Here is a 17,392-nt window from a genome sequence, read left to right on the forward strand (position 1 = left end):
AAAAATATCGTATTAAACAGTCAATCAAATCTATAAAATTTCATAAATGTAAAAAAAATTATGACAATGAAATATTTATGTTATGAAAATAAATCATGCGACGGCTCAGCCGATCATTGCAGAGTAATAAATTACACGGCGGCTCGGCCGACCAATTAATAATAAACAGAATATAAGGCGGCTCGGCCGACCAATAAATAAATTAAATTACTAGTAAATAATATAGGCGGTATTCCGGCCATTATAACATGATATAAATAATAGTAGAGGCGGTATACTGACTATTATAACAGGGTATAAATGATACAAATAAATTTTACCGAATCGCAGAGTGATCGTGCTGATAACGTGCTATAAAATAACTTATGATTTTATAGTATTGAGAAATTTAAATAAGGGCAAAATTTTATACCCATAGGAAGAAGATAACCCTGATAACAAGAGAAGATGTGTTATTAGAAAGATAAGGAATTGTGTGTTACAATCGATCGAAATGATCGATTTATATAGAAGTGAAAAAGTTGAAGTTACTGTGCGTGCATAGTGACAGCGAGACCCGTATTAATTATAAAGTCAAAAACTTCTGCGTCTCCTCCATTTTCAACATGGCACTTTTATAACACCCTTTAATTATTCCCAATAATGCATCCCCAGCCCATCAGATCAATTATTTATAGTTTAGTGATGTTCTCGTTTCCATCCAACACATATAGAAAGCTTTATAATTCGCATAGAAAATCAATATGCGTGTTAGTTTTGTATATAAACACATAGAGTTCTATTGGTAAAAACAGTTCAAGCGGATCAAATGCAGATCAAAACAGATCAAGTGGATCAAGTGCTGATCAAACAGATCAAACAACTTATTACAGTTATTATAGTCGGGTCAATGATCAAACGGATCTAACCGGATTTTAAATTTTAATTTAATTTTAAATTAAGTAACTATATATATAAGTATAACTATAAATTATTTTGATACAATTTTATATCATTGTTAGAATCTAAAATGATATGAAAATAGAAAAAAATAAATGATATAAAATATGACGAAAACTAATTTGTTTAGACAGATATTAGAAAGATGTGAAATTTTTATGATTTTTAAAGAACTGCAAATTTTTACTTGAATTTAAAAATATATGATTTTGATATCGAATCAGGTTACAATTTTAACGTCTTATAACAGTTTATAATGAGAAAAACAATTTAAAAATAGAATATATATTTGAATAATAAAAATTACAATAAAATACATAATATATAAATACAATAATAAATAACAATAAATAGTGCATTAAAATTGTGAAACTGTATTTTTAAAATTAAAATATGAAAATATTAGTAATTGACCAAATGTGTCTATCTTCCATTAATACATATATATATATATATATATATTTACATAATATATATTTGTTTATTTAAGTACAATATTATACATTTGCATAATTAAAAACGCACACATCATATAAATAATTTAGATAAATGTTCTAACAAAAATAAAAAAAATAAGTTGACAATTAAATTTTTTTGTATTGTAAAAGTTGTAAGTTAAATAGAATGAAAATGTGTTTTTATATAAGAATATTAAATATATCATTACTTTGTAATAAAATTATTTATTGGTCAAAGGAAAAAAATTAGTGAACCACCACCAAATGCTAGCAGACAAAACTGCATGTAGAAGATCTGTCTTTTTTCATAAAAAGACAAAAAAATCTAATCTACATGCAGATCTCCTGAAAAACAAGTTTAAAATAAAGGCTTCGAATGGTATGCAGATCAAGAAAACGCAGATCAAACCAAAAATGTAGATCAAACAGAACAAATGAGATCATGCAGAACAAATGCAGATCTAACTAGTTAAGCTAATTTATCGAATTAGTGTATTTAACCAAATGTTAAAAATAATTTTATAAATTAAATAATCTAAAACAAAAATACAAATGTTTATCAATTGTTTTTTATTAATTTAATATATACAAAGAAATTTTAAACATTATATAAAAGGTAAACACGATTACAACAAAAAACCCGTAAAAAAGATTTATCATTCTAATAAATATATTGAAATTTAAAAATTATATAAAATTCATTAAAATGACAAAGAGTATTCCATTTCTAATTAATTATTTTTATAATCCAAATTAAAATATAATTAAGATCCAAAGACGTTAATTAGGGATGAACATAAAATCCTTAACCTGAATTTCGAACTGAACCCGAACAGAAATATTGACTTGTACCAAGTCCAAAATGTAAAAAAAAAAAAAAAACTTGAATGTGTTTTCTTGGGTGTTATAAAACATATATGAACCAAAAGTGTTATTAACCGAACCTAAACGGGTGAAAATCTGAAAACTATTATACAAATTTTTATATAAACAATTATTATTATTATTTTAAATAAAAGAAACATTTTATAAAAAAATTATTTAAAAATATATAAAATCCATTCATTTGTTATATGTTAACAAAAAGCGTTATAATATATATGAATGAACAATATATATATATACATAAGACAATATATTTTATTCTATAAAAATATAAAGTGATTTTATGAAAATTTATGAATATACAAACTAAATATATATTATTTTGTATAATTATATTTATAAAATATAATATATATAAGAAAATATATATTTTATACATTATTTCTATAAATAAATTCATCTAACAATAAATTATTACATAAGTATGAGAAATGAAAATGTTAAATTATACTTTTAAAGTGATTTATGTTTGGTTTAAAAGTTAATGAATTTAATGAAATAATCTATACAATTAACAATGATGACAAAAAACTATACAATTAATAAGGAAATAAATAAAGTTGTGTGTAGTGTAGTATTTATAGGTGGAGTGAAAATTAGAAAAAAAATTGCTCATTGGACATATGTGTTTCACCCGACCTCTTTTCTTCCTTTCATGCAGTACAATTTTCTTAACACATAAAATGGTCTGTTTGCAGTTCATTAATTCTTTTAATATTTTTTTCTGGATCTGCATATTAATGTGTGAATGGAGAGTGACTGCAGATAGAACTGTTGCATTCAAACCCATAAAGTAAGATAAAAGCACAGATAAAAGGAAAAATAAATGGATGTCAAAAAAAAAAAAAAAAAAAAAGAAAAATAAATGACATTTGTAGGGGGAAAACGATGTGTCATCATGTGGTTTAAGAGTGGATGACATGGTAGCAGCAAAATTAAGTATTCAAAACTATCTGGCCCGTGAGATAGTAGTAACTTCACCGTCTTCATAAATGCATGCGACTGATAGAATACAAGAGGTCAACTTTGTTTTATTTAAAATTTTGAAGGTTCAAAAGACACACCCGCATGGGTATCCCCTTCGTACAAGTGGGAACTCAGATAACAGAACTCAAAGAAAAATATATCTTTAGAGCATGATTAATCCAGAATTTTTAGGATGAGGTGATTAGCGGAAATTAAGAAAATGTTTCTTAATTTTCAACTAAAAAAGTTAAGAACCGGTTCTTAAATAAGGACTTTAAAAATTGGTTCTTACCATTTTTAGTTAAAAGTTAAGAAACAGTTTCTTAACTTCCGATAAGAACTCCACTTTAAGAACCCCGGGTTAATCATGGTTTAGCTGATATGATGATTGGGCAATATCTTCTTTTTTTCTGAACAACGATTGGGCAATATCACAAACCATAAAATTATGTAGATACTTTTTCATATATAATAATTAGATTTTTATTGGAAGGCAACGATTTCTATACACTTGTTCCAAAAATTTGTGTTATATGCCATTATCATAAGGGAAGGAAGTACTGCCTAACCAACCATCGCCGGTAATAAACTCCGTTGTCGTGAAGTTAAACGCATCTTCGTAACCCATAATGTGATAACCCGACCAGTTGACCCGCTTACTTGTATCAGAACCTGGCCCGTTATTATTGTACTCGCCATAATACAGAGTATCAAGTCCTTCACCACCGGCCCATTTGGTCCAACCCGAACCGTCAATAAATTCATCAATAAAAGATTCCATTAGAACGGTTCTTGAATATCCTCTCCATGGACGCCCTAAATAGCTATTCACTCTAGTTGAGCTATTTAACAAATCTTCCGTGGCAAAGATGGAGCAGTTCTGCATCGAGATCCCAGTGTCTTCATCCGGACTATCTCGTGACTGTGCCGTAACTACAGTGAACTGTCCTGGCATTGGCAACTTTGAGACTATGTTGCAGCCTTGGAAAACCACAGCCGCGTTGCCAAATATATAATCAATTGTTCCATATATATCACATTCACGGTAGAATTGTCGGAATGAGTGAGTGTAAAGTGTGTCCTGGTAACCGTCAATGACACATCGATATAAGGCCACAAAATCCGCGTTAACGCGTAAAGCAACCGCTTGATGCTTCTCTGGCCCCGCTGTGTTCATTATGGTTATATCCCTCGCCAAGAATCCTTCGCCAGAAACCGCTGTGACCAAGTATGAGAATCATTACAAATACAATCTTGATTTAGTTGCTTGCCAAGAACTTTAGCTATAATTCAAAATTTTGGTTACAAACTTACAAGAAGTAAAGCTACAAGAAGTTACAAAGTTTACAATCTTTTAACTTAACTAATCTTAAGCATTTTGATTAGAATAACATAAAAATAAATTCTACAACCTCTTGAACACTTTGAAAGTGTTCACAACCGTTTTTCTTTTCTTTCTGAAAGCAATTTATAGATGTAAACATTAAATTACTGAAAATAAATTCAATAGTCTTAGTTGACAAAAAAATCAAAATCCACGGTGTTAAATCGTGATACACTATGGCCCAATCAATATAGCACTTGCGTTTTGTTTTATCCAAACGAGATCTTATAAAAAAAAGTCAAAGGATATAATTACCAAGAGTGGCAGATCGAAAAGTGGTCCATCCATCTCCGACGCTGCGGTTGCCGGTAACAAACGTAACATCGGATCCATCACCGATCAGGACAATATTAGTCTTGTAACTTGGAATCTCAATGTTTTCGTTATACTCACCTTCTCTTAAATATATCAGCACTCTGTCGCTACTCATATTCGGAGCAAAGCTTATAGCTTCGTTAATAGTTGTAAAATTACCTGTTCCATCAGCAGCCACAATGAGGATCTCACTCGGCTCATACTCGTCATACTCATCACCGGAATCTTCTAAAAACCGGCGATCTTTCTCAGAAACCCAGTCGGGAAATAACCCAAGTAACCGGCGGTTCTTGGTCTTGCTATTGGTTTTAAGATGATTGGCCTTTCGCTGTTTTGAAAGAGCCGAAAGAGAGTTGCTTACGTGTTTATAAGTGGTCGTAAAGGAAGTCACAAGCTTTGGCTTTAGTGGACCAGATGCCGAGTCAAGACCTTCCAAGCAAGTGTTCTTGTTGGTGAGAGCAGCGCTCAAGTAAGCTCTAGCGTCAGCTAGCTTCCGTGGATCATTAGCATCTTCTTTGATTTTGGAGAGAGAACGTTTCAATACGGAAGAAGTTATGTGGTGGAGATCTTTGCAGTCTTGAAGAGAGCCACGTTGGCCCTCAACGAGGTTGTTCGAGATTCCGGCGCCTGAAAGGAGATCGGTGAGTTTTCCAGCCTCGGAAAGAGCTAGTTTGAGGGTTTGAAGGAGGAAAGACAGAATGTTAGGGCTTATGTTGATGGAGAGAGAGAGTTTTAAAGAGTGGAAACATGCATCTGGATATGGTGCGTTCTTGCAGAAACTTGTGGCAGAGATTTGATTAGGGTTTGGGGAAGTCAGAGATGAATACGAGAAAATAGAAGGAGTGAAGAGGAGAAAGCATAGAAAATAGAAACTGAGTGAAGAGAGAGCCATTGGAGAGGAACAATGTTAATGCATGTGGAGAAGAGAGTGGCATGTTTTAAAATGCTGAGAGGAATGGGTTCACTTTTTATTTCGTAAAGCGACAAATCTTTCAACTGTGTTTACGCATTTTCTACCGAAGATTCAATCAATTGTGTTTAATTAAACTATAGAAAAACAATGTGTCTGATTGCTGTTTAGTTTATTAATAAACAAAACTCGCATTATTTAACCGAAATTTGGGTTTGTTGAAGAGGCATGCGTTTGATGTAAATTTGGGTTTGTTGTTGCTATATCTCTATCGGCTTCACATTTCTAATTACAGTTGGTCGGTTCTCGAGAAAAATGTTCATTTCGACCCCAACAATTTATCTCATGTCAAATACGATCCGAACAAATATGATACCAATTCAATTATATTTAAAAATACTACTCAGACTTCTTAAAACGTGGCTAAATCTAGATTGACTCGTCTATCTACCAGAACATCTCGTACCTGGTGGACTTGAAAAAGAGACGGTTGGGAGTGAATGAGAACAAAAGAGCTTGGCCTTGGATAATATGGAGGATTTGGAAGAGCAGGAATGAATTTCTATTCAAAGGGTATGAGTGGTCTGCAAAGGAGATAGCTCAAAAGGCCTTTGAGGATTCGGAAGAGTGGTTTTTGGCTCAGACTTTGGAGGAAGAAATAACACAAGCAGAGCCTACTCAGGAGAAGAGAGAAAACTTGAAATGGAGTCCTCCACCAAAGGACTGGACCATGTGCAATATTGGATATGATTGGAACAAACATTCTCGAATCTTGGGTGTGGCCTGGGTAGTAAGGAACCACAGAGGGGTGGTCTTATTTCACAGTAGAAGTTCCTTTGCTCAAATCCCAAACAAGGAAGAGGCTAGACTTCAAGCCATTCTATGGGCAGTGGAGAGTATGGCTAGTCTCAAACTTAGCAAGGTGGTTTTTGCAGGTCAATTTAAGGAGGAATTTGAAGCGGTGATGAAACCTATGGACTGGCCATTGTATGCGTTTCAGAGCGGGGAGATCTCAAAGGCTTTACTGGCGGTGAAGGATGCTCAACTATTGGTAGTTTATCGAAATTCTAATAGATGTGCATCCCTCATTGCTACAAGTGTAACCAGAGAAAATCGTCACCAATCCTATGTGGCTTCGGGTCCTCCTTGTTGGCTTTTTGAGTTGTTCGTGAATGAGAGCAGGTTTTTGTAATCTTGATTGTCTTGGGGTTGAAGTTTGGAGAGATCAAGATTTCTAGTTGTTTTGGGATGGGGTTTGTTGGTGTTGTAGTTTGATGTTGTATCGTTCCCTTCCTTTGAGAGGGTCCATATCTGTGACTTTTTATATATAATCAAAACCAGTGTTAAAAAAAAAAAAGTGTAGTATTTATAGGTAAAAATAAAATAATTAGAAAAAAAAAGAAAATTGCTCATTGGACATATGTGTTTCCCCCGACCTCTTTTCTTCCTTTCACGCAGTACAATTTTCTTAACACATAAAATGGTCTGCTTGCAGTTCATTAATTTTTTTAATATTTTTTTTCTGGATCTTCGTATCAATGTGTGAATGGGGAATAACTGCAGATAGAACTGCATCACTTTTGGTTCTGCTATTCTTCTGCTTTTTCTTCTGCGTTGCATTCAAACCCAAAAAAATAGTGAATAGGTGTTAAAATGCAGTTCTCCTGCAACCCATATGATCTGCATCTCTCCTGCCCTTCCCATTCATAACCATAATCATTGGCTTCGATTTAGTTATAAGCACGGCGAAGCTATGGCGTGGGAAGGGGGTGCCTGTACACCCATAATCTTGTAAATAATTAATGTATTTTATACCAAAATATTTATGTGCACCCATAATAATATATAAATTGCACCCATAAAAATAGATAAAGTATGATAGAAGAAAATAAATTTAATCTATTGGGCAAGGTTAAACATAATTTAGCCAACTTAAAAATCAATATAACTTGAATTTTAAAGCCAATGTATGTCTAAAATCTTTATAGATTAAAAATTTCTAATTATTAAAAAACTTAGCCGATTTAAGAAATCAGAAATAACTCAAACTATTTACCTAGGTTTTGAATTTTTCTAAATATCTAAATTACTAGTTTACGATTAAACTCTAAAACAACAAATTTTATGCATCACAGTACAAACAGTTCTACGCAAACTAGTTTTTTAAAATGTACATAAACTTTATAAATGATTATCTGATTTATTTTATTAAAATATGATAACGAAATAATGCTAAACTGATCGAAATAATTAAATATTGAAGATATTTAAATGATATCAGCTTGCTCCAGTCTTTTGACTTCATCTTCCTTCAATCTTTCTTGATACGCGTCTGGATCTTCTTCTTTCTTAATCGGCTTCGGATCTGGGATTGATTCCTCAAGAGCATCCTTCAATCCCAAGATCGATAGGTGAGCCAACATCCTCTTCTTCCACATCAAGGATAGGCTTACTGGACTGACCTATCCTAAGTTATTTCTTGTGAACAAAAAAGGGTTAAGAAAAAAAATATAATATAGTTGTTTAAAATAAAAATGTAGTTATTATTTAGCTAATACATAGCATTATATATAAATTAGTATTTGAATTATGAATATATTTATAAAATTGTGCCTCCCGCTAAAAGAGTTTCTAGATCCGCTACTGGACTGACCTACCCTACGCAGGGGCGGACCCACATTGATGGGTATGGGCCACGTGCCCCTAACTGATTATATAAAATTTGTGTTTACAACTGCCATGTTTTGCTCCTATATCTCAGTGGTGTTAGTGTATCCACATTTTTGCTTGTGTGAAAGGTTCAATACCCCGTAACTGAAGCTTTTAACATACCATATTGTTTCGTCCTATATTATTGTCTGCGGATCCCATTGAAAGAAACATCATTTTGTCGCAAAAAAAAAAGAAACATCATTTCCATGTAATTTGTTTTTGGTACATTTATTTTGTTATGCATGATTTTCTTTTTGTTTCTTTTTCTTTTAAACTAGTTCGTACCTTCATTCGTTTCTTTTATACTAGAGTCTGTTGAAAAAATTCTAGAACAACTAAGTTATTTCTTGACAACAAAAAAGATTAACAAAAAAATATAATATAGTTGTTTAAAATAAAAATATAGTTATTATTTAGCTAATACATAGCATTATATATAAATTAGTATTTGAAATATGAATATATTTATAATATTGTGTCTCCGGCTAAAAGAGTTTCTAGATCCGCCACTGGACTGACCTACCCTACGCAGGGGCGGACCCACATTGATGGGTACGGGATTACGTGCGCGTAACTGATTATATAAAATTTGTGTTTACAACTATCATGTTTTGCTTCTATATCTCAGTGGTGTTAGTTTGTCCTCGTTTTTTGCTTATGTAAAGGGCTTTTAACATACCATATTGTTTCGTCCTACATTATTGTCTGCGGATCCCATTAAAAGACACATCATTTTGTCGCAAAAAAAAGAAACATCATTTCCATGTAATTTGTTTTTTGTGCATTTATTTTGTTATGTATGATTTTCTTTTTGTTTCATTTTCTTTGAAACTAGTGCATACCTTCGTTCATTTCTTTTATACTAGAGTCTATTGAAAAAAAATTCTAGAGCAACTAAGTTATTTCTCGTGAAGAAAAAGGATTAACAAAAAAATATAATATAATATTTTAAAATAAAAATGTAGTTATTATTTAGCTAATACACAACATTATATATAAATTAGTATTTGAATTATGAATATATTTATAATATTGTGCCCCCGGTTAAAAGAGTTTCTAGATCCGCTACTGGTTATAAGCTTCCAATGATGTATTCGAGATTTAAACTCGCAGCTTTGATTCTTTAGGAGAAACTGTATGAATGAAATTATCTAATAAGAATCCAAAAGAACACAAGTTTAGAGCTTAGAAGCTATGTGGTAACACAATGATGCATATTTCTTTGTTCCTCACACTTTTGCGTTTGCATATAAGCTTTGAAGCCAATGTTTTATGATTGAGTGATTTTTTAAGAGGTTGATCTTTGGTTTGATGAAGTCTTTGGGTTGATGGCTCATCAAGGCTCCTTGTGAATTTTCAAGAGAAAGAACAAAGAATGTAGAAAGTATAAAAAGCAAAAACAAATTGAGGTGAATATCCTTTTACATAAGGGTGATGATTGGTTCGACTGTGGCTTTAAAAATTTAGCTGTAGATGATTATCTGTAGATAAATCGGTTGTACCTGTAAAGTTGTTAGTGTAAACTTTTTCTGCAGAGACTTTTGCTGTAGTTAAATTTGTTATACCTGTAAGCTGTAGGCCGTAGATATTTTAAAATAAAATATATGAAATATGTGTTGTATATATAAAATTATTATTTTATATCAATTAAAATAATTTATATTAATATTTTTTAATAAATTATCAAAATTTATTGTAATTTAAAATGTGATATGTAAATAATATTTATATTATTTAAATATCTTAATAATTTAAAAAACTCAAATTCAAAATTAAAATATTTATAAAAGTTTTTATTATGATTATATAATTTATTTGATATTATAGATATTTTTTTTTCATTTACAGATTCTACAGCCTATAAAAAGAAGATGTAGGGTTTTTGCCTAAAATACATAAGAAAAAGTTTTACTTTATTTTTTTTGCTGTAACTTTAAAAATAAAACTAAAGCATAATTGATAAAACTAAATAAAAACTTGATGTAGACTTTAATTTTTAAAAGTAAAGCTACATGATTGGTAAAATTTAGTGATTTAAAAATAAATAAAGCTAAAGTAGGGAGATAAATGGGGTGATTGGTAGTTGGTGTAGGTGCTGTCCACATCCATATTTATTCTACAGCACCAAATTCAGAGCAATCAAGCTTTAATTTTTTTTTGAAACCACAACTCTTGAAATAACCTACAGCTGTACAAGTGCTCTGCAGAGCCAAATATCCAAAGCAATTTTTTAGTGCTTTCCATAAAATTCTACGGCAATAAAATTTAAAGCCACAGCAAAATGTCTACAGATTTTTTTCTACGGCAAAATTTTTAAAGTTACAGCCATTACCAATCGGACCCAAAGCCCAACCAATCACCCCCAACGTTTATTATTAATCGTACGAATGAATCAACTTTTTTTTTTTTGTTGAACACACACGAATATATTGGATTATACCGATTATGCAATAAAAACCGGTTTACTAAACCTTACTATATAAAGCTCTGTACAATGTAAAATGAAGGAATCGGGTTTAGATCAATAATATCTGTAACAAACTTTATCTTCTACCTTGAGCTCGATATCAATCTCTCTGATTCTAATATGGTATAAGAGCTATTGCTCGTCTTTTCCGCACTTTTCTGTTGAATCGGAGTGTTTTTTTTTTTTGAGCTCATCGTCCTCGTTATTCATCGATTCGAGCTTTCAATCTCTCAAATCCAAATCGAATCACCATTTCATCTTCTTTTCGTCTTCGCGATGCCGATCTCGTACGCGAATGTAGTTGCATTGACCCCGCCTCCAGTTTCGCCATCTGTTTCGCACGGTAGAACCGATGCGACGGCGTCTCTTCGAGATCCGAACTCGAATCCCTTATAAGTTCACAGTGCCAATCACACTAGTATTCTCCTTGTCTCTGATAAACTTACTTGTGTTAGGCAACTTCAAAACTTGGCACACATCTATGATGATGGCGTTAGGAGCTCGGAACAAAGTAGTTTTTGTTGATGGAACCTTTCTTGAGTTAGAGAAATCTCATCTGGATTATCAATCTTGGTTTCGTTGCAATAGCATTGTATGTATTTGGATTGTTAATTCTATGGATAAATCTATTGGAAAGAGCATCATGTATCTTGATACAGCAAGGCAAATGTGGTTCGATATTCACGATCAATTCAAGCAGAGTGATGGACCTAGGTCTGCGGATTTTAAACATCAGATTTTTTTTCGAGGTTCAAGGTTCACAGAGTGTTAATGAGTATTACACTAAGCTCAAACAACTTTGGGAGGAGCTGAAGAACCATGAATCTCCTTACAGATGTTGTTGTGGCCGTGAGAATTGTGACAGTTATAAGCGCTTGATTGAACGTGATGAACAGGACAGAGTGCTCAAGTTTCTCATGGGACTTAGTGACACTTATACAGCAACTCGAGGTCAAATCTTGATGATGGAACCGAAACCTTCAATCACAAAGGTCTTCAATTTGGTTTCTCAGGAAAAAAGATAACGTACAATGAAGCATGGTCAGACTACGAGTGTTGTTGCTTTCTAAACATCACAAGTTCCTCAACAATCTGATTCTGTTGTTGCAGCTTATTCTGGTGGATATAGTAAACAGAAGAATCTTCCTATTTGTTCTCACTGTGGTATTGCTGGTCACACAGCCAACATATGTTACAAATTATATGGATATCCACCAGGCTACAAACCTCAGAATACTGGTTGCAAGATGCAGTCTCAGTCCAGAAACAATCCCAACTCTGCTAAAAAGAATGATTCTTGGAACGCGAAGAAAGAGAATGTTGCTTCTATGGTCGTTGAGTCTCAGCGAAATCCCACAAACAATCAACAGAATGTGAACTTGGAGAGTCTCACATCAGATTAGATCCGGCAGATTCTTGGTGTTCTGAACATTAACTCCACCGTTCAAAATCACATTTCTCAGATTTCTGGTAGTCAGTTGGCTCTTGCAGATGGATCAGTCTCTACCTCTAAACCACAACCACATTTATCCACTCAAATTCATGCCCCATCTGGTAATTTCCGTAACTCTTTTCTTTTACTTTCTGCGAGAATCCAAAACAGCCTTAATTCTCGCACAAACACTCATGTTTGCACAGGAGCTAGCTGTCATGTTTGCACAGGAGCTAGCTGTCATGTTTGCTCTCACTCAACTATGTTTACTAACCTTGAACCTGTCCATAATACTTCTTTAACTCTTCCTGATGGAACTCATATTTCCGTAACACTTTCTGGAACTATTTTCATCTCTGATACTCTTACACTTCATCGTGGGAACCGAAATTCACACCGACGATTTCCATAATCGGAGGAAAGCTAAGAAATCCTAACTTTCCTTGAAGTCCCATATTCTCTGCGAGAACCAACAACAAGTGACCAAATAATGCGGAAAATATGAAAAGAAAAGAAAACAAATTTACAGAGAAAATAGATCTTTATTTCGAATCCGTGTAAGAGCGTTGCGATTATTAAAAAAAAATTATAAAAACTTCGGCCGCAAGAGCTGTTAACGAGTTTCCTAGTTCTAGCCACCAAAAACCTTAAACCTAGTTGAGTCGCAGCTCGATAGCGACAAACGAAAAAAGATACGAAAAAAGTTTTGTTTATTTTTGGATTGATATTTAACTATTTTTTAAAAAAAATATATATATTTTTAAGTATTTATTTATATATATACTAGAATCCTAGATTTTACATTCTAAAAACTCTATCCCACACCTCAACTCTAAACCCTAAGTCTAGATTAATTAACCACATGGTTATAAATGTCTTTTTCTTTCTTTAAAAGTGAGAGTAAAGTGGTTAGTGTAAAGATGAAAAGTGGTATTGTGAATGTGGTATTTTTGCAATTTTCCATGATTTTTTTGCTTGTTAATGAAAGAGACATTTTCTTTAGTGGTGGTAAACATAAATAATAGTACCAACAATGTGGTAAACATGAAAATTCCCCAAATTTTTAACCAAATAAAAAGTATAAAACTACAAAATACATTTATGGTTTTTTTTTTCAAACCGATAAAGTTAAAATAAAAAAAGTTATAATGTTCGAATTTAAAATAAACTTTAAAAAAGAAAAATAATATCATATTTAAAATTTTTATTTTTGCGCTTGGCGCAAGAAAAATACTAGCTAGAAAACATATAAAAGGATAAGGGGAAATTTCCTTTTTACATTCCTTTTGATACCACAATTTATGCTTACCTACATTAAATAAACATTTTCACAAATATTTTATTTTCTTAACTTCACAAATACCTTTTAATTAAAGAGGTAAAAGACTTTTCCACACTTGCTTTATAGTTATATAAATATAAATAAATAATTAAAAAAATTATAGTTTTTCCATTTATACGTTTTCAAATTCGAACTTTTATATAAAAAAACATTTTTGATTTTTTTCGAAATAATTTTCTTCGATTTTTTTTTTAAATTCAAAACTTTTTTTGAAACTATTTTTAAAACATCTTAACAAATTTTTAGATGTTTATTTATATATTTAATAAAATCCTAAACCCTACCTTCCAAAAGGGGAAATTTCACTTTTACTTTGATTTTCGTATCTCAATTCATATTTACCTTCGTTAAAGGGATATTTTCACAAATATTTTCTTCATTAAAGAGGCAAAAAAACCCTTCTATCCTTGCTTTATAGATATACTAGGGTTGGCTCGCCCTACGGACGGGATATGATTTACTTGTGATCTAGGTTATTATTTTTTTTTATGATTTTGTGATTTATTTTATAGATTTTCATTTGCAAGAAATGTGTATGATAATGATTTTCGTCTTTTAGAAAGTTTTAGGTGAGAGATTTATATGTGATAAAATATATTTTGCTTGTTTACAATAGTTGTTTCTGTCTTCCAAAACAATTAATTTTATGATACTATATGTTAGTTAAATTTTATGTACTTAATTAAGTTATTTGATATATAATGTGAGTTGAATTTGATGATAGTATATAAATATATTTTATTTGTAGTTCAATGAAAACATCAGAGTTGTGAATTTTTTTTAAAAAAGATGATGAATTCATTTTTTAAAAGATGATTTGTTTATGTTATTACTATTTTATCGAATTAAGTTATATTTTACATATGTCCAATTCACAATCAGTAAAATTTATTAATTATTGTGTCTATTCATTTACCGAGTATTAATTTATAGACTTTTTACTATATATATATATATATATTTTTTTTTTTCATTATTTTGTGTCGATATAATGAATCTCCATGTTATCAGTTAAATATTTTTATTGCCAAACATTATCGACTAAAGCAAGAACATCACTGATTGTACAATTTCTTAACAAAATACATTTGAAACTGAAACGAACATATAATGGAATACGAACCAAAACCAAATTGTTTCGTGTTAAGAGCGTCTCCTAATTCTATCAATTGTCAATACAAATAGTACATTTGTATAATGGAGATCTCCTATTTTTATAATGGGTATGTAATATTTACATGGACTCATCATATTCCACGCACGGGAAGTTTCTCTATTATATTTTGCTTAACATTTGTTTTTAGTTTAAATTCTTTTATTCTAATTAATGTATGGATTTTTTTTTATAATTTCTTTTTTGTTGAACTCATTTACTGTAAAAGACACAAATTTAGTTTCGTTAGGTGACTAAATTTTCTAATATAATTGTTGTGATTATCGATGAAAACATGTCTATATTTATTATGTCTATATATATATATATAAACATAATAAATATAACATGGAGATTGAGTTTAACCGCCATGAATTACGTACTTTCTTTTACGGTAAATAAAAGAAAGTAGGTAATTCATTGATAGCATCAAAACCTAATATCATTTTTTACTACTTAGAAATATAGATATTTATTTGAATTTTGTATATGCTATTATATTTGGACACCAAACAAAACCATGTTATCGGAATAACTAATTATAATTTTTAATATAAGATTTATTGATTAATTTTTGGTATAAGAATTAACATTGACTTTATTTTATAAGTTATTTCTTATTCTTATAGTAACAATTTTACTATATTTTGTTATTGAATTTAATAAGTTAAATTTTAAATTTGTTACAATTTTTTTTTAATTTAATAATTCTTTTTGCTCTAGTTTATTTTTCTATTAAGAGTTCTTTGGTGATGCAATTAAAATGAGTTCATCATATACCTATAGTTCAAATAGAAATTCTATATAAGTTTGCTGCAGTAGTAAATATTCCACGGGTGTTTAGGACCGAATAAAAAACTTATAAAAGCTTACATTATAGGGAGAATGTCTTGTATACAATCTTCGTCAATGCAAAAAAGGATACACATATTGGTCTAATACAATGTAAACAATCAACGTGATCATAAAAGAAACATTCTCATAAAACTATATTAAACCAATTCTCTTTCACTTGCTATCGCCGATGTAATGGTCTCGACCGCTGTAGGACGCCACCATGACTTCTGAACAGAGATCACTCCTTCTCCATATCTGGAATGTGTCATTATTACATTCAATTTCAGTGATTTCATCATCTTCTCAATTTCTCCTATCTTTTCCATGTCATCACTTACTATAAATGTTCCTTGTGGTCTAAGAATTCGGTCCACTTCAGCCATTACAGACACCAAGCTGCACCTAAAGGTTTTGTAACACATCAGATTTTGCATTCATAAATATAAAAAAAAGGCAATATAGATGCATATATGTGAGAGCGCTGTATATATACATACCTCTTCTTCAGTGCAGAGAATAGATGAATCATCATGAAGGTCGTATGTTTGAGGAAAGTACATTAATCACACAAAGTCTCAGATCCTTCAATGCAGCACTAAAACTGAAAGCCAGAAAGAGAGATATATCAGATCCTTCAATGCAGCACTAAAACTCAGATCCTTCAATGCAGCACTAAAACTGATAGCCTGAAGAATATCGAAGCAAATATTGTCATAGACATCCACACTGGGATGGAAGCAGAAATTCTCAAACATGATTTTGGGCGTTTAGAAAAGACAATCGTTGGAGAAAGCGAGTGAGAATATTTTTGTCTTCCTTAACTCTGTAATCAGCTCCTTCAGAATATGTTGTCTTCCTCTGAGAAAGCTGATACCCCCAATCACCTCCCATCCAGCGACCATCAAATCAAAATTTCACACACATATACATGTTTAACTCTGAATCAACAGGTTCAGCTTTGTTTCTTTTCACTGAAAATAAAAGGGAAGGTAAGATAGCTTACCAGTAAACCCATTAGTCCAGATTGATCATACATATTTAATAAAAGGCCAATAATGGGCTACAAAAAATCATAAATTTTGCTTAACAAATGAAGAGGTATGGAAATCACTGAGAGTAGAAGAAAAGAAAAATCAAAGGAAGATGATAAATCTTTGTTCTTCGAAGCTGAAATCATATACCAACATTGATGACCTTTGGAAAGAGATGATTTCTCATCTTCTCTTAGCTTACTCCTGAAAAGACGTCGTTGAAGAAAACGATAGGAGAGGTCGCGACGATAGATCTAGAGCTTTAGGAAACATTGACGGGCATATAATTGTGATGTGGAAAGGACAAGGATAGACCTGGCTATTGTTTTAGGAATATCAAGATTGAGACTATTAGAGTGATGAATTTCACGGGATAAAGCACACTTTTTATCGTGGAAGATTCTGGAAAAGAAAGTAAAGGGAGGGGGGTGTTTTCAAAGGTAGATCGTGTGAGGAGTAGAGACCAATGGCTAATGAGTACATTGAAGACGACGCTTCAACTCAGCCTAACACCGTAACGTTTCTAGATTTTTTTCGTTTGGAAGATGAACAAAAGCAGAA

At 31.5% G+C, this 17,392-nt stretch overlaps 1 protein-coding gene across 1 annotated transcript; it reads right to left on the minus strand.

Annotated features, from left to right (window-relative positions):
• Positions 1-3,748: 3,748 nt before the first annotated feature.
• Positions 3,749-5,910, minus strand: LOC106305767 (probable pectinesterase/pectinesterase inhibitor 12). Its single transcript, XM_013742140.1, has 2 exons — positions 4,888-5,910; positions 3,749-4,466 (listed from the first exon to the last, which is right to left on the minus strand). Exons 1-2 carry the CDS (start codon positions 5,837-5,839, stop codon positions 3,778-3,780), a joined length of 1,641 nt encoding a protein of 546 aa, XP_013597594.1. The 5' UTR covers positions 5,840-5,910; the 3' UTR covers positions 3,749-3,777.
• Positions 5,911-17,392: the final 11,482 nt, after the last annotated feature.

Source organism: Brassica oleracea, chromosome C7 (genome assembly GCF_000695525.1).
Source record: "Brassica oleracea var. oleracea cultivar TO1000 chromosome C7, BOL, whole genome shotgun sequence".
NCBI lineage: Eukaryota > Viridiplantae > Streptophyta > Magnoliopsida > Brassicales > Brassicaceae > Brassica > Brassica oleracea.

Bases quoted from the DNA above. Each gene is read 5' to 3' on its own strand.
- LOC106305767 (XM_013742140.1), bottom strand. From the start codon at position 5,839: ATGGCTCTCTCTTCACTCAGTTTCTATTTTCTATGCTTTCTCCTCTTC. The intron at 4,467-4,887 runs GTAATTATATCC...ACTTGGTCACAG, and splicing joins TTTTCGATCTGCCACTCTTG to CGGTTTCTGGCGAAGGATTC.